General features: G+C 38.7%; 1 protein-coding gene across 1 annotated transcript in view; it reads right to left on the reverse strand.

Moving 5' to 3' along the window:
• Positions 1-18,290, reverse strand: part of TRPC3 (transient receptor potential cation channel subfamily C member 3) — a 147,015-nt gene that overhangs the window by 100,966 nt on the left and 27,759 nt on the right. The window contains exons 2-3 of the mRNA XM_007946449.1: positions 14,816-15,587; positions 8,453-8,641 (exon numbers count right to left, since the gene is read on the reverse strand). Of these exons, the coding sequence (XP_007944640.1) occupies positions 8,453-8,641; positions 14,816-15,587 (961 nt within the window). The remainder of the gene's footprint in view (positions 1-8,452; positions 8,642-14,815; positions 15,588-18,290) is intronic.

Genomic DNA, 18,290 nt, shown 5'->3' on the forward strand with positions numbered 1-18,290 from the left:
TGTCATGAGACAAAGTATATGTGAACTGCTGTATGGAAAGTGAATTTGCTTTGTAAATCTTCACCCAAATCACAATAAATAATAATAAAAAAAGAACAATGAAGGATATACAAATCATCTCACAACGTGGATGAGCCTGGAGGACATTATGCTGAGTAGAATAAGTCAATTGCAGGACAAATATTGTATAAGCCCACTGCTGTAAAAAGAGTAGGAAAGGTTTGCTTAAGGAAGGGAACTCACTTTGTAGGTTATTGGGGAGGGGAGGGAAGGGGTTGTTGTTGTTGTTAGGTGCCGTCTAGTCATTTCCAACTCATAGTGACCCTCCATCTTACCAAGCATAACATCCTTATCCAGGGAATGGTCTCTTCTGACAGCCATCTAAGATACAGCTAATGGTCTCCTATTGTCAGAAGTGAAGAAGAGTGCAAAAAACCAAAGGCATTTGGAAGCAATCAGCCCTATGACACAATGGACCTTGAGAGCAGAAGAACTAGATGGTGCCTAGCTACAAATGCCAACCACTTGGGAAGGGATCAAAACTGGAGGTCTTGGACAGAGTGGAGGAAAAATGTGGAACAAGACCCCAAAACACAATAATGACCAGATAATTGGTTGGATGGAGTCTGGTGGGACCTCCAGTACTATGGTCCTGGGATACACTTCAGCCCTGCAATAAACTCACTCCCAAGGGCTGGCTCTTAGTCCAATAGTAATAGTGGGCTTATGGTAAAATATACTGAGGATCTCATGGTCTACTAGTCAAGACTGTAGTCTTTGATCTTTATTAGTAAGTGCTTCAAGTCACCTTCACTTTCAGCAAGTAACAATGTGTCACCAGCATATAGCAAGTTGTTATAATGAGTCTTCCTCCAATCCTCATGCCATGTTCTTCTTCATATAGTCCAGCTTCTTGGATTATTTGCTCAGCATACAGATTGAACAAGTATGGTGAAAGGTTATAACCCTGACACATGCCCTCCCTGAGTTTAAACCATGCAGTATACCCTTGTTCTGTTCAAATAACTGCCTCTTGGTCTATGTAGATGTTCCTCATGAGCACATTTAAGTATTCTAGAATTCCTATTCTCCGCAATGCTATCCATAATTTGTTATGATCCACACAGTCAAATGCCTTTTCATAGTCAAAAAAACACAAGTAAACATCTTTCTGGTGTTCTTTGTTTTCAGCCAAGATCCATCTGACATCAGCAATGATATCCCTCATTCCATGTTCTCTTTTGAATCCAGATTGCTTTTCTGGAAGTTCCCTGTCAATATATGGCTGTAACTGTTTTTGAATTATCTTCAGTAAAATTTTACTTGCATGTGATATTAATAATATTGTTCAATAATTTACACATTCTGCTTGGACCACCTTTCTTGAAATAGGCAGAAATATTAATCTTTTCCAGTCAGTTGGCCAGGTAACTGTATTCCAAATTTCCTGGCAAAAAGGAATAAACACTTCCAGCACTCCATCCATTTGTTGAAACATCTCAATGGGTATTCCATCAGTGCTAGAGCATTGTTTTTTTTATTTTTATTTTTATTTTTTCTGCCAATTCCTTCAGTGCAGCTTGGACTTCTTCCTTCATATACCATTGGTTCTTGATCATATGCTACCTTTAGCCATAGCCATATATACAGTAGGGCAATCAGAGGGCAAATTTATGAAAACTTCTTCTTGTTGTTGTTATGTGCCCTCAAGTCAGACCTGACTCATAGTAACCCCTCCTTGGGTTTCCAAGGCGGTATCACTACAGAAGTAAATTGCCCAACCTTCCTTCCGAGGAGTGGCTGGTGGGTTTGAACCCTTCTGGTTAGCAGTCAAGTACCTTAGGCACTATGGTATCAGAGCTCCTTCTTAGTCATATCTAAATACCTTGAGGTAATAAATCACTGGGATTGGAGCTTAGGACCACAGTGTAGGGGGACAGCTAGCTCAATTAGCATAACATAGCTTACAAGGCAATGTTTTACATCCTACTGTGTTGAGTAGTGACTGGGATCTTAAAAGATAGTGAGCAGCCATCTAAGGTGCAACTATTGGCTTCCCTGTGTCCGGAGCAAAGAATAGTAAAGAAAATCAAAGATGCATGGAAACAAATAGTCCAAAGGACTAATGGACCACATGAACCTCAGCCTCTTCAACCCTGAGACCAGGAGAGCTAGATATTGCCTGGGTACTACTACCAACCAATCTGAAAAGGATCACAATATAAAGTCTTGGATAGAGTTGGAGTAAAATGTGGAAGAACACTCAGTATTATGAAAAAGATCAGGCTTACTTCTCTCATAGAGACTGATGGAATGCCGAAGTCTGTGGCCTTTAGTTAGCCTTCAAGCCTGGAACTGAACTCACCTGGTAGCTCAACTTTCAGCCAAGCAATAGAGAGGCTTATGAGGTGAACAGTAACAGTAGAGGGGTTAGCAATCCTTAGAACAATCAGCTACATGAGGTCAAAAAAGTAGCTTTTGCCCAGGGATAAAGCTCAGAAAGCAGGAAGGGATAGGAAAGAAGGATAAATGGAAGCACAAGGGAGAAATGGTAAGAGTGTTGTTACATTGTGGGGATTGCCATCAATGTCACAAAACAAAATGTATATGAATTATTGAATGGAAAACAAATTTACTTTGTAAGCTTCCACTCAAATCACAATAAAAAAGTTTTCTTTTTTCAATTAAAAAAAAAAGATAACCAGATAGGAGGCCTACCTACCTACAAAATTGAATTTCTTTTTAAAGTTCTTTGAGTTGTGTTTTATAAACCAAAACCCTATATTGTAGAGGTTATCAGAATTTTCAGACTTGCTCAATGCAGTGCATTCTATTCTCTCTTGGTATCTATGCACAAACCTGAGCAAGAAGTTGCACAGTGCAGGATTCCCACCTGGGCCTCAGCAGAGGCCACCACAGGCACCCCAAAGTCTCTGCACTGTATTTACTACTCTGTCCTTGTATTTCTCAAAGTTGGGATTCCCCTACATACTTACTGTGTGTGCAGTTGATAATTTTATGTGGTTATATTGTTATATGCCTCTATTTTAGATGATTTTTCTGCAAAGAAACCCAACGCCACTTTTTTATGGAGGAAATATGAGAGCAGAGAAGAAGAGCTAAGGAGTCCTAGTAGCACAATGGTAAAAGTATTCAGCTGCTAACTGGAAGCCAATGGTTTGAACCCACTAGCCACTCTGTGAAAGAAAGATGAGGCGGTCTGCTTCTGTAAAGATTTACAGCCTTGCAAACCCTATGGGACAGTTCTATTGTGTGCTATAGGGTTGCTGTGAGTTGGAATCAACTCGATGGCAATGGTTTTTGTTTTGTTTTGTTTTGGAGGAATGACTCAGGAAATCTCTTCCTGTTCTCTAGAGCCCATCTCTTCAGATTCAGTGGTCGATCACATTCTAGTATCTTTTATCCTTGTCAAGGGTAGTGGTAGGTAGGTGGAACTCATTATTCCTATGGGGGAAGGGGATTGATTTAGACTCAAATCACAGAGCATGGTAGAGATACCATCATAATTAGGACTCAAGCCTTTTTTTTCTTTCTTTTAACAAATAGTCCATTGTTCTAATTTGAAAATAATGCTTTTCCTAAAAGTTAATTTTCTTGTAACCATTTTCAGAAAAATCAAATTTCATGTACTCTATTCCATTCTCTTTTTATCGAACTAATGGGGGATAACTCTACAAACAGTAATAGTATTTACAATCCTTTCAGTTCTATTATTTATGTTATAGCCTAATCAGAAATAATTCTAGAGTGAATAATTATCAAAATCATTTCCTGACGGAAAAGATGCATTATTATTTCTTTTCCCAAAAGCAGCATCTAATTTCTCATTTCATCAGCTGCACTGACAATTATTACTTTTTAGTGCCTAAAGCATTAGACTGAAACCAGAAGGCTGACAGTTCAAATCCACCAGCCACTACTCGAAGGAGTGATACCCCCTAGGAAATCCAAGCATGGGTCATTATGAGTCAGGTCTGACTCGATGTAAGTGTTTGTTTGTTTGTTTGTTTGTTTAGTTTTTGATAATTTGAGAGAAAGGAAATGGTATTTGTATATTAGCATGCATGGTGGCATAGTGCCTAAGGCACTTGACTGCTAACCAGAAGGCTGGAGTTCGAACCCACCAGCCACTCCTCGGAAGAAAGGTTGGGCAATCTACTTCCGTAGTAATACTGCCTTGGAAACCCAAGGAGGGGTCACTATGAGTCAGGAGTGACTCAATGGCAACGAGTTTGGTTTTTTTGAGAGGACTTGAAAAATTTTAAACATGATTGTTAGCCACTTGAATTTTCTCTTCTGTGAATTACACATTCAACCCTTTGCTTAATTTTCTACAGGTTGTTTTCCTTCTACATTTGTTTGAGCCCTTTGGATACTGAGAATATTAGTCCTTCTTAAGTTTTAATGGAGAAAAATATTTTTCCCAGTTTGTTTGCTCTTTGTTTTTTTGTTTATGATCTTTCTGATGTACAGAAATTTTAGGTTGTATGTGGTCAAATGATTTATTTATATTTTTGCTTTGTGATTTCTTCTGTTTTTATATTGTAAAGTCTTTTAGCATATAAACATTAAATACCTGTTCATATATCTTCCACTCTGGTTTTTCATGTTTTCATTTTCTAGATTAACTGCCTCTGAGGCTAGATGGAAACTCAGGCTCTTCCCAAACAGCCTGGTCCATGAAACTCAGAATAAGAGCTGGGAGTAGATCTTAAGCAAGTGGCAGAAGAAAAAATGTTCTAAATATTTCATGGGGTTTTAACTGCTCATCATTACATAAAGGTGGTTTCCTTGTTAGAATCATGTTGATATGGATAAACATGAGTTTCTTCTGTTATCAGGAAAAATGTCCACAACATTTGAAGCTATTTTGCAATTCCAATACCTTGTATATAGTTGGAGAATACCTCAGTGCCACTGTGGGTAGAATTCAGCTATTTTCAAAAGCTAAGAGGTAGGTTTGCTTGGGGGCTAGAATTGGGAGAGTGGGAAAAGGAAGAAGCAGGAGTAGATAGGAGTGACATTTTTCCTCTTTGCTAGAGTAAGTGTTGAGTAAAGAATAAGAAAAGTTTTGGGAGGATGAATGAAAGCGGAATTGGGACTTTTTGGGCATTCCAGAATGGAGTTATTTAATACATTTATTGTGTGAGAATCCCAAATCAAAGACTTTAACTAGTATTCTTTTTTTAATCATAAAATAAACAAAGCAGGAATTCTTGCAATCTTAATCTTCTTTCAGATCCTAATACGTTGTTGTTGTTGTTTCCTGGTGGTTGACTTACAGCAAACTCATTATTAATGACACCTCATACATTGTAACCTACACTTCAGTTCATTTAAAATTAACATGCAGAAAGACATTCACTCTACAGAGCAGTTTGGTTAACAAAAGCACATCTGCAGATGAGCTATCTGTGCTAATATGACATCTTCAAAGTAATGATAAAGAACCAGTGACAACTGAAATCAATTCTCTCCTCTTAGGTGCCAAAGAAATGAGTACTGCAAGATAAATGTCCAGAGAATTTATTAAGACCAGTTTTATATATCAATCTTGCTCAAAATTTTTTCTTTCCTCCAACTTAGCAAAACTCCAACTAACAAGAATGTTGTGAGAGGGGGTAGTCTAGTAGTGTAGTGCCTAAGGCACTTGACTGCTAACCAGAAGGTTGGCAGTTCAAACCCACCAGCCACTCATCAAAAGGAAGATTGGGCAATCTACTTTCGTAGTGATACTGCCTCGGAAACCCAAGGAGGGGTCGCTATGAGTCTGGTCCGACTCGACGGCACATAACATCAACCTCCTTATAGAAGCTCTGGTAGCGTAGTGCCTAAGCCATTTGACTGCTAACCAGAAAGCTGGCTGTTCAAACCCACCATCCACTCTTGGGAAAGGAAGATTGGGTGATCTACTTCTGTAGTGATACTGCCTCGGAAACCCAAGGAGGGGCCGCTATGAGTTGGATCTGAATCGACAGCAGTGAGTTTGGTTTTGATGTTTTGGTTTAACCTCCTTAAATTGAACAATGAATTGAAACTCTTTAAAAAAGTTATTTTACTTCAGTCTTTACTGAGCATCTTCATATTTCACTGTTTTACTAAGTAAACAGGAGACCTATCATTAATGGCTGGCCAAAATCTTGTCTCTTCACATGTGGAAATCTCCACACTGTGCTAGAATATGTATGCATATGTAACAATGCACACACAGACACACACACATAGATACATATTTCTCCATCCTCACTTACTACTATGCAGACACTGACTTAGGTTCCACTGGTTAGATACATGTAAGCAAACTTCTAATTTGGAATGAGGGCATATAATAAAAATGCAGGGCATCTTTTTTGGTCATGCAGGACTGGCCCATCTGCAGCAGAGGCATAATTGTTGTTTGGGCCACAGAAACCCCCTTACCAGGACAGCTTTGAGCCCAGTGCTAGCCAAGGTTTCTGAAAGCTCATCTTGCATAAACCTGTTCCTTCACCTCTCCTAACAATTCTGAGATTCCTAATATCCCTTACCAATTCTTTTCTGCTTAAACTGACTGTGGTCTAGTACTAAGGACTGAGATCAGTGCCAAAACAAAAACAAAAACAAAAAAAACCCAACCAAACTCACTGCCATGAAGTCGGATCCGACTCATAGCAACCCCTCCTTGGTTTCCAAGGCAGTATCGCTATGGAAGTAGATTGCCCAACCTTCCTTCTGAGGAGTGGCTGGTGGGTTGGAACTGCCAGGCTTCAGGTTAGCAGTCAAATGCCTTAGGCACTATGCTACCAGAGCTCCCGGGACCGGTACAGTGAACACGAAATCTGTCTTTGATGACTGAGGACTGAATTTGCTTAAGAATGATCATTCCAAGTATGAATTTTCATAATGCAGAAATGATCTTAGTTAATATTTATTGAACAATCATGATGCACTTGCCCTGTGTTAATTACTTTACATTAATTATCTCAATCCTCACAGCTACTATTGTTATCATCATGAGCCCTGGTGAAATGCTTGGATGCTAACCTAAAAGGTTGGTGGTTTGAAGCCACCTAGAGGCTCCACAGCAGAAAGAGGTAGCTATCTGCTCCCATAAGGATTATGGCCTAGAAAACCTTTGAGGCTGTTCTACTCTATCACATAGGATAGAACTCTGGGATGGCTATAAGTCACAATCCACCTGATGGCACTTAGCAACAACAGCCATTATTATCTTCACTTAGCTAATGTGGTTAGGTGACTTTCCCGTGGTCACACAGGGAACACTCGGTAAAGTCAGGACTTGAATCCTTGCAAGCTGACTCAAGATTCTGCCTTCTTAAGCACCATGCCACACTGCAGGAAGAAGAGAGGTCTTGACTATATAGAGATTAAACAGTTCTATTCTGTTATTCACTGCCACTGAGTCGATTCCGACTCATAGTGATCCCCATAGACTTTCCAAGGCTGCAAATCTTTATGTAAGCAGATTGCCTCATCTTTCTCCCACAGTGTGGCTGGTGGGTTTGAACTGCCGATGTTCTGGTTAGCAGCCGAATACTTCACCGACAATGCCACCAGAACTTCTGTAAAGATTGACAGCCTTGGAAATCTTATGGGGGTTGCTTATGAGTCGGAATCGACTCAAGGGCAATGGGTTTGTTTTTTTGATCTGTTATGAGGATAAGAGTTTTTTTTGTGATTTAAATGTTCCTTTTAAAGTACAAGAAAATTTCAGTTGTCTATCATATACACTTGTATTATGGATTAACTGTGATTTTTATTACAGTGAAACAACAGAACTACTATTTTCATGAATTATTTAAAAGCTCTATCTGTGTAAGTCAGCAAATATATACAAATGTTTTTCCACAGTAACCAAAGCAAAAAAATATAACTATAATTTTTATTTCTGGCAGTTGCATGACCAACTCTATAGTTGTATGAACTTAGGCATGTCATTTAAGCTTGGTGACCCTCAGTATCTTTGTACAATGAAAATATCATCACCTGTTTTATAGGTGAAATGGATACTAACATAGGCTTGTCCCATGGAAAAATAAGAAAATGTATGTAACAGGGCCTTATAAAAATATTATAAAAGTAACAAGTTTTATTACTATGAATTGTATTGCAATTAACAGTTTACAGGACCTTTTGCATATCTTATTCCATTTAAATTCCACCAAAATCCTGTGATAGATAAGAGATATTATCCCCCTTTCATGCATAAGGGAACTGAAATTTTAAAAAGATGGATAACTTATCCAAGCTTCTATAACTAGGAAAAGGTAGAAAGGATATGTGACTCCTACTTTTCCATGACACTTCACTTAATACTTTCATGAAGGAAAAAAAAAATCTTTTATCAGTAACACTTATTTAAGAAAAAACAAATTCTGGGATATAGCACGTTTATTCCGATACGGTGCTGGATGAAAGAGTACCCACTCACCTTTTTGACTTCATACTTAATGGCGAGTTTGACACGACTCAATGAAGACTTATGTCTGTGCACCTCCAGAGGGTCTGCGGATTCCAGGTCTCCATTCAGAATGGCTTCCACCTCTTCGGAGTCTCGGCAAAGATCCAGCACACCCACTACAAAGTCTTTGCATTGCATGGAGAGCTTTCGATAGTCATTCTAAGAACAAGATGTTTAGAGTATATTATAAAGAATGTGTTTTAAATCAGAGGAAAGTGTTCAGGGTTTGAGTGAATTAGAAAAGGTGTTCTTTCTTCTGAGTGGGACCTCTTAGTACCTACCTGCATGCAGGGCTTTGCAAGTTTGATACAGGCTGGATTTGCTCCCACTTGCCCCCTTGGCCAAGTACCCTTCTATAACGTGCCCTACCATAGGAAACAGCTCTGGAAATGGACATACATAAGTCACTGTTATGTATTAAGAGATGCTGGCTAAAGGCTAATGCTGAATGATCAAAAGATCCCAAAAAAGCTTATCTCTTTTGTACAAACAAAATTAGTTCTTTTAAAGTCAAAATAAGACTATTTATATAGTGAAAAGTGATAATTTAACATAGAAGACTATATGTGGAAATAATACTTCCACTTCACTACCCCTTGCCTTGTTGGGGTCATTGCTTTTCCAAGTGTGGTCCCCAACAGACTCCAGGAATGTGTTAGAAATGCAAATTCTCAGACTACATCACAGCCTCTGAGAATAGGGCTTAGCAATCTATGTTTTGCATAGTGGCTAAAGCACTTGACTGCTAACCAGAAGGCTGGCGGTTCAAACCCACTAGCCACTCCTCGGAAGGAAGGTTGGGCAATCCTACTTCCGTAGTGATATTGCCTCGGAAACCCAAGGAGGGGTCTCAATGAGTCGGGGCTGACTCGACGGCACATAACAACAACAACAACAACCTATACATGCTAATGTTTGACAATGACTGGATTTTAATAAATGTAAGGAGGGGACAGGTACTAGCATAGAGAAGATACTTTTTTCTTAATTGTCTGAAGGGCATATTAGTATGCCTGGGAGAACTGGAAGGAAAGAAGTGTCTGATTATATGTAATTGAATTCTCAAGGGTTGCAGAATATCAATACCTGAGAGAAAATTTTCCAGGCCACTGGAACTAACACCATGCTAAAAATAATCTGTGAATCTTTAATTTCATTTGCATATATATATAGTGTCATGGACTAGCATAAAGAAGTCACTTGGCAGCATTCCCTGCTACCTTCTGAATAGACCTCTATTTCTAGCCCATTGGCTCCAGTCAAGGTGCCAATGACCAGCTCATGGGAAAGTGTGTCACTTGCAGAAATGCTTGTTTCACTTCTTTGATTTTCACTAAAATTCTGGCCCATTAATAAAGTTATCTAGATGATAATCTAATTTGGTACACTTGAAGAAAATAGAATTCTTCATTTCACTATGTTCTTAGACACTGTGTCTAAATAACTAAATACACCTAGCATAGCACAATTTCCTGGCTGCCAAAAATCATACTTTTAAAAAAAAGACACAAAGGATTTCAAAATTTCAAGCAATTAATTTAATGGGTAAAACCATGACACCAACTAGAATAAATAAAAAGAGGAGAGCCTGCTTCAAGGCTACAGACTAGAATACTTTTCCTTTCAGATAGAAATTAATATAAAGAACAGTTACAGTTAATCCTTTTCCTTTCATAAGGGAACAGATAAAATGAATAAAAACTTCAATCTCTGGTTTCCATTCAGTTTGGTACCGTGCAACTGATAAAATTAATAAAATGACCAGTCTATAGTTTCTACGCAGCATGTCAGTTAAATACCCATCTGCCTTCTATTCCTGAAAGACCAATGAAATATTTTATTATAACATCCGGAAGAAGCATTAAATTCATGTCTATTTCCATATAAAGTTCTCTGTTTAATATAAATGTTTTAGTTGAAATTTCCTCATACTTCTCTTTAGCTCAAACTGCTCTGGAAGATTTGGTACAACTTAGAATGGCCATTTCTCCAATGTTCAGAAACAAAAGGGGTTACTTTCCATGCTTTGAAAAGAAATCTTGGTATCTGCTTCTTCAGTATTACCCAGTTAATGACCCATTTTCAAAAATTATAATCTGTAAAATCTCTGTTCCTAAAAGTAGACTGTGCTGTTTTTTCACATCCACTGAAACATGAGTCAAGACACAAGGAATTGATACCATACAAGTTGCAAGGGCAACACCTCGTTTTTATAACAATTTATACAATTCCTGCCAGGAATCTTTTGCCCACATGCAGGAAATAATCATAGCTGGAGAAAATGGTGATTTCTTTTATTTTGATCATGGAATATTATTTTAATAACTTAATATTATTTTTCAAAATATGCAGAGCTACCAGGGAAGCTAGAGTGCACCAGCTGAAGGCTGCATTTCCTTGAAGGAAAGTTGTAAGAGCAACTATCTAAAGCCAACATTGTACCACACAGGTGACTGTTGTTTCCAACATGAAGTCCTACTTCATAACTCATGCAGTTTTTCTGGTCCACATTTTCTAATAGTTTTCTCTTTATTTAGTTTGCTTAAAGATTTTCATCGTACCACTCATTTATTTCCATAGCCTTCCACAAAGTTAGCAGGTGGACTTGCTGCCCATTTTGCAGAGCAGGAACTCAAAGCCCCAAGAACCTGCTCAAGACAGAAGTAGAATGAAGTTTAGTCTCAGTAAACCTGCCTACAGGTATCAGCACATGTATTCTAATGTGCGTGGTTTACTCACCATTCTCATTCTTTTTATCTTTAATAGGGAAATTTAAATTCATCTCTAATCATACTTGGTTCAATCAGACTCTTTCCCATATGAAAAAAGCAGTTTTGTGTAGGGGCTGTTAGACACACTGAGTCGGAAGCCTAATACTGTTTCAACTATTTCCTAATTATGTGTGGAAGTTACTTAACCTTGTTGTTGTTAGTTGCTGTTATCGAATATTGTAATTGTGAGGATGAAGTGAATCAACATGTACAAAATGCTTACAGTATGCTTAGTGCACACTGTCCCTGTTGGTTGCTGTTGAGTCGATTCCAACTCATGTTGATCCTATGTACGCAGAATAGATCTGATGCTCTAAATACTATGTGTTTGCTTCAATATTATCAGGTACAATATGTTACATAGAATATGCAGGACTAGGTGGGACCCAAGACACCCAAATCTAGACTTAGCAGATGGGACTTCATTTTTCCATTTCTGAAATGAGGGGTCTGTATAATCTGATGATTCCTAGTTTCTTGCTATAATACTCCATACTTGCTTTTGGATTGTATTATTTTCCTCTCCATTTTTAAGGTTCTACTGCACTAAATGTTGGAACTGTGTTTCATTTTAAAGAAAAAAGTGACTTGCTCAAAGATAAATAGTGCTTCACAGTTAGAATTTGGAACTTCAGACTGTGTTCTCACAGCTTAATAAATGACTGGCTTTCTTGCCACTGACATTTGGAGGATTAGATCTAGAGTCATCCTGTCCAATATTCCGTTTCTCAGAATAGCTTCAGACAGTGGTTGTACATCCCAAATATTTCTTTAATAACCTGTCACTGAGCTGTCTTCCATTAATTTATCTAAATCTATATTCTAGAATATTCAACCTCTTGAGGTAATGACTTTCATATGTTTTCAGCACTATGACTACTGCATTCTTCAAAGAACTTCAAAAATGGCACAGTGGCTCAGAACCTTCTTTGAAGCACCAGAGTGATGATAATTTGAGGAGTGAGAACCAGATATTAAAAGCCACTGAAAAGATAAAAAAAAAAGTATAAATCCAAACCAAACCTATAGCCATCAAGTCAATTCCGACTTATAGTGAGCCTGTACGACAGAGTAGAACTAACTGCGCAATAGGGTTTCCAAGACTTTAATCTTTACAGGAGCAGACTGTCACATCTTTCTCCCATGAAGCAGCTGGTGTGGATTGGAACTGCTGACCTTTTGGTTAGCAACACACACTTACTTAACCACTGCACCACTAGGGCTCCTTAAAATAGGTGTGGGTGTCTGAAAGGAAAAACAAAAAATCACCTCTTTTTCACTAGGGGACACATTATCTATTTTTTCATTTCAAGGCTAGTACTTTGAGCTCAAAGTCCCTGTGGAAAGAACATAGTGAACATCAGGGAATAGGGCAAATTAGGTTACCTGCTTGCCTCAGAAATGAGCTTCACTTCCACTGCCCTTTAGAGCTCGGAGTCCCTGGGTCAGTGCTGTGAAAGCACTATTTTTTCTGTGTCTAAAGCCTTGACAGATGGGCATGAGATTGGGATGAGAGGGTAAAGAGGTGAAAGGAAGGCATATAAGAAAGATATAACAAGAATAGGTAAGAATGGACAAAAACAAAAGGATATTTAGTTAGGGGAGAGAGACTAGCAGTTCTCAGAGACGACAATCACTTCTAAAGAACTGTCCTAATTTTGGCTCAGAGGGGGTTGTGCTATTCAAGTCTTTCCATATAATGCAGAAAAAGGACTAGCTTTGCATATCCTTAAGATGTCTGACAGCTTTATGAGTGTCTCCCTTGAACCTAAGTGTCTTGTCTCCTCTTTTCCCTCTTCACTTGCGATATTTTTCCCACCTTTGAAAGGTTATCACAGGTGATTCTTTAAGTCAAGTTAAAGGAGATTTGAAGCATTATCAATACGAATTTAGTCAACTTCAGGGAAAAACAACAATTGCTCTTACCATCACTTCACTGAGATGACTTTTATGGGTGGAATTGCAAACATCATCACCTTCAGTAAATTATTTTAAAATAACCTTAGAAAATATTCCCTTTTATAGAATTTCTTTTGTAGGCTTTCAATATGTACCAAGCAACCCGCATAAAACAAGACTGGCCAATATTTGAAACAAATAAACAAAACTATTATGATGATTTTTATTACTGTATCAATATTTAAAAATAAATTTTAAATGTTATTTAGAGCTGTTTTATCTGAACATTTTCCTACCTTCTCTAAATGGAACTGGTATCATGTCAATGTGTTCTACCTGAGTTTTATTCCTTCCCTCCAACAACAACAAAAAAATTATTTTGGGTACAAGTACAACATTTTTTTAAAATTATTTTAAATCTAATGAATCTCTTCAAAAGGGGTAGAAATAAGGTGATATTTGTTTTCTTCATATTTTTCCACGGTTTTCAAAGTTTCTACAATACTGTGTTCCTTTTATATTAGAAAAACATTTTTAAAGGGAGTAACAAAATTATACTAAGGCCAGTTCTCCACCAGATCAAGACAAGAATTGGGAAACTCCTAGGGAATTTGATGTGTATGGAAGTAAAACAAACAACAAAATAAACATCAATGACACTTTCCCATCATTTTGTGGTAAACTCAGGCAGAAAAGTATGTTTTCTTTAACCTGAATTATATTGCTAATTACATTTGTGTAAATCTCACCTAAGTATGAAAACCCTATTAAGATGTGGAAGACAGAATAATCACTCTGATATCTGTCACAACACTAAACTGAAAAGAAGATTAACTCAGCATCCAGATAATAATTTAAGAAATGGGTGTCTATTATCATCTGCTGATAAGTAATCAGACTTTCACCAGCACTATCAAATTCTCTTTTATTCCAAATTTAATTGGTGGAGCCATGCACAACACATTGAAGGATATAGCCATTGAGTAAAAAATAAAAGTGCTGTATCATTAATGTACAATTTTATAAAAATACTATTGTTTTGATGAGAGATGGTAAAAAAAAGTGCACTCACTAAAACACTTTAATGGATTTAAACTATTCTTGTATTTTGGGGTTGATCTGTCATCGATGACACACTACCCTGAATACACATTTATCGATTCCAGGGAGAAGCATTTTTGCATTAATGGATGATTTTGAAAGTGTTTTATACTGTATTGATCTTTTGACTTTCTACTCTAAAAGGATATTCAAACACTTGTGCCAATGAACAATGCACTCAAAATTAATAACTACTTCTGTAGTGGGCACCATCCTACAACTACAAAACGGAGAAAATCTGGGAGAAAGTCACACCAAACTCCCCCTTTAGACAAAAGGAGAAGTTTATGTTTTAGGTAACGTTTATCCAAAACACAGAGCAGCACTATCACAGCTCTGATCTAGCCAGGGCGTATACATCCCCAAAGCAAGTATTTCACAGCACCATGGTTGAGAGGGAAATTCCTCAGGTCAACTATGAACGATGCTCCCAGTCTCTCATAATTCTAAATCCACTAGGTAAAACCAATTGTGGGGCAAGCTACAGAAGAATCAAGGCATCTGGCAGCAGTCAGGAAGTGAAGGAGCACGCAGGGAAGCCAGGTTAGCGCGCAGAGCTTACCTTGAACTCCTTCTCTATGTTGGCCAGCTTGGCCAGCTCGTTGCTGAGCTCCAGAGCGGTGAGCACGGGGTCTTCGCTGGACAAGGACAGGTATGCCGGGCTGGCCAGCCCCTTGTAAGCGTTGATCCTCGAGCGAGAGTGACTGAAGGAGTCGTGCCTCTGCTTCTCGGTGCACTCCCCACACTTGCAGAAGTAATCATGCGGCCGCTCGATCCGGGCGCCCTTCATCAGCAGCATGTGCACCACCTCGTACTTCTGGCAGTGCGCCGCCAGGATAATGGGGGTAATGTCGGGCGAGAAGCGCGTGCCGTCCTCGTCGTAGGCGTAGAAGTCGTCGTCCTGCAGCTCCTGCTCGCAGGGGCTCAGGGTCAGGCGCTTACTGGCCGCGAAGCCTGGGTGGTTGAGGATGGCCTCGACGATGCGCACGTAGCCCTTGCTAATGGCGAGCAGCAGGGCGTCGCCTATACGCGCCAGGTTCTCCTTCTTAAGCAGCAGCTCTGTCACCTCCAGGTGCTCATTGCCCACGGCCAGCTGCAACGCGTTCTGGCCCATATAATCCACGCAATTGACGTTCAGCGTCTTGGATTCCTCCAGCATCTTGCGCACCACGGGGATGTTGCCATACTCGGCGGCGTCGAGGAAGCGCTCCTCTTCCGCGGTGAGGCTGGTGCCCCGGTCGTTGAACATGAAGGCCGGGCCCCTGACTGCCTGGCGCCGACCCTTCTCTCGCATCGCCATCATGCGTCTCAGAGACGGGCTTCCCTCCACTGACCTAATGAGCAGCAACGAAAAGGAAACTGTAGGATATCGGTGCAAATTGCTTCTTTGGCAGGGCTCCTCCCAAACACTGGGGCCCTTTCTTATGTACACAACACCCACTGCTGACCCGTGGCCCGGGGGCGCCCAGGATTAGTTGCTAAGGAGTCGCCTGAAAACTTAAACCTGTTCCTAACACAGGCTGCTTGAACCCAGAGAAGGGCAGGCAGCCCTGCAGAACAAGAGATCCTGTATACTAGAAAAGGACATTCAGATGTAATAATAATAAAAATAATCTCCATACACCCACGCCTCCCTGTGGCCCTGGGAAAGATGGAACTCATCGTTCTTTGTGGCAATAACCTTAGTGCTGCTCTTAAAAATCGAAAATAGAGGCTAGCAGGTACTTGACACCAAAGGCTAGCCTTAAAGGCTAAAGGAAGTTAATTTTTTCAATAATTAGGCCAGTCCTTTCAAGTCATTGCATATTTTGAATTAAGTAAAAATCTTTTTTTTTTTTTTTTTGGTTAATGTCTAGTGTTTAGGCCTAGCATCATTTGGCAAGATCTTAGGTTTATTGTTTTCTCTTTAGGGCAATCCTCACCCCACTCTCCCAAATAATAATAACATAGGATTCACATTTACAATGACACAAACATAGTTAAGATTAAGCAATTATAAAATTAGAGCATCAACTTAGGTTTATTTTATTGCAAATAATTGTGTCATAATAAGAACTGTTTAATTATCAATATTATATAGTTCTCCCTTTGTACTAAGAGGATATGGTTTGATTGATGGTTTTAAAACTATTAGCATTACTCTGTGGATAAAGCAACTAGGCACTAATTGCATAACCAGAACAATGTGACCTGAAATCCTATTATCAAATATATTAGTTGAGATTTAGCTTCATTATAAAAGTTAGCTAAATATCCTATCAGAGTCCCTGGGTGGTGTAAATGGTTAATGCTCTTGGCTACAAAACAGTGGAGGTTTGCATCCACCCAAGGGAGCCTTTGAACAAAGGCCTGGTAATCTACTTCCAAAAAGCCACTGAAAACCTTGTGGAGTACATACAATTCTACTTTAACACACATGGAGTTGCCATGAGTCAGATCAACTAGGTAGCAACTAGTTTTAAATATATCATTAATTCATTTGTGAAGCCATTCTACTTCACATCTTAATCTCTGTGATTATGGATAAATAATTTCATTTCTTTGTGCTTTCTTACTCCAGGTGCAAAATGGAAATTTATAAACTTCTCCAGATTTTTCTCATTAGCTAATGAACACAAAGCTGTTTTAGAAGTTCTGAATATTTGAAAAATAATGCTAAATAAATAATGTAATTGTAACCTCCTGCTTATCTGTAATATTTCAGTGGTTATCAGTGTAAGTACAAATATGCATCTGTCTTTTGAACCAGTTCCACCATTCTTGATGACAGAAACACTCAAGACAACTTCTTTTTTAAAATCAATGATTTTTAAACTAGGAGTTGTACCCAAAGGTCCAACATACAGCTCTATTTACATTGCTTTATGAACCAAATAACAGTGATCAGTTAAAAGTGAATGGATAGAAAAGAAAATGCTTTCCTCCTAGTGTAACACATGTTCCAGAAATACCTCCTTCCACTGAGAAAATAGTATTCATAGAATCAGAGGTTGAAAATTAACTAAAAGAAGACATTAGCCTCCCTCATGGCCTGGAAGGAGACAACTGAAATAGGGAGATTCTCCAGCAAGAGGAAGCAGTCGTGAGACCAACCTTCTATTCAGGTCTCACTTCTGTGGGCCCCAAACCTTAGTAGAGGAACACAGAAGCCACTGGCAGAAAATCGCCTGGATGGAGACCAAAGAAACCTGCATCTGCAAAGTTGTAAAGTACAAACATGAGAGGCAGCATTATAAATAGTCAAACCTCTCATTTTAGAGGTGAGGAAACCAGAGGTGCCCAGAGAAGCTTGTTAACTTGTCCAAGAGTGGAGATACTGAAGCTTTTAACTGTAGTTATATTTGGGGTTCTAAGGGATGGGACTGAGGAAACAGAGAGAGAATGGGACTTTTACTTTCATTTATATCTTTTTGTACATTTTGCATAGTTTTTAACCATAGTTTGAATCTTTTTTATTGAGAGTGAAATTCGTATTTTAAATTTTCATTTATTTTAACCCCTTAGGTGGCAAAAATTTTACAATATAGGTGCTCATTGGCAGCCATTGTATTATAGTCTTTCCTGAAGCTAAATAAATACCATGTTTATCTGTTATTAATAGGGTATGGGAGAGGCACTTAACTACTAACCAGAAGGTTGGTAGATCAAACCTACCAGCTGTTCCACAGAAGGAAAATGGGGCAATCTACTTCTGTAAAGATTTACCACCTTGGAAACCCCATGGGGGTCACTGTGAGTTGGAATTGACTTAATGGCAGATGGGAGGAGAAGAAATGCAAGGTTGAGTGTATGAGTCGTGTGTGTGTGTGTGTGTGTGTGTGTGTGTTTTGGCATGACAATCATTCTTGAGTGGACAAGAACTGTATTTCAAGACCAAGCTCTATGAAAAGAATTTCAAAGAAGTTTTATAATATTGCCATTGTAATAAATGTGTATGTTTTATTAGTTTTAATGGTATTGTCTTCATTGTATTATTTAAATATTTATACTATTAAGCTACACATCAGAATTCTTTAAATGGCTAGAACTTTCATGTT

The sequence above is a fragment of the Orycteropus afer genome, unplaced genomic scaffold (genome assembly GCF_000298275.1).
Source record: "Orycteropus afer afer isolate SDZICR_OR568_19922 unplaced genomic scaffold, OryAfe1.0 scaffold00162, whole genome shotgun sequence".
Lineage (NCBI taxonomy): Eukaryota > Metazoa > Chordata > Mammalia > Tubulidentata > Orycteropodidae > Orycteropus > Orycteropus afer.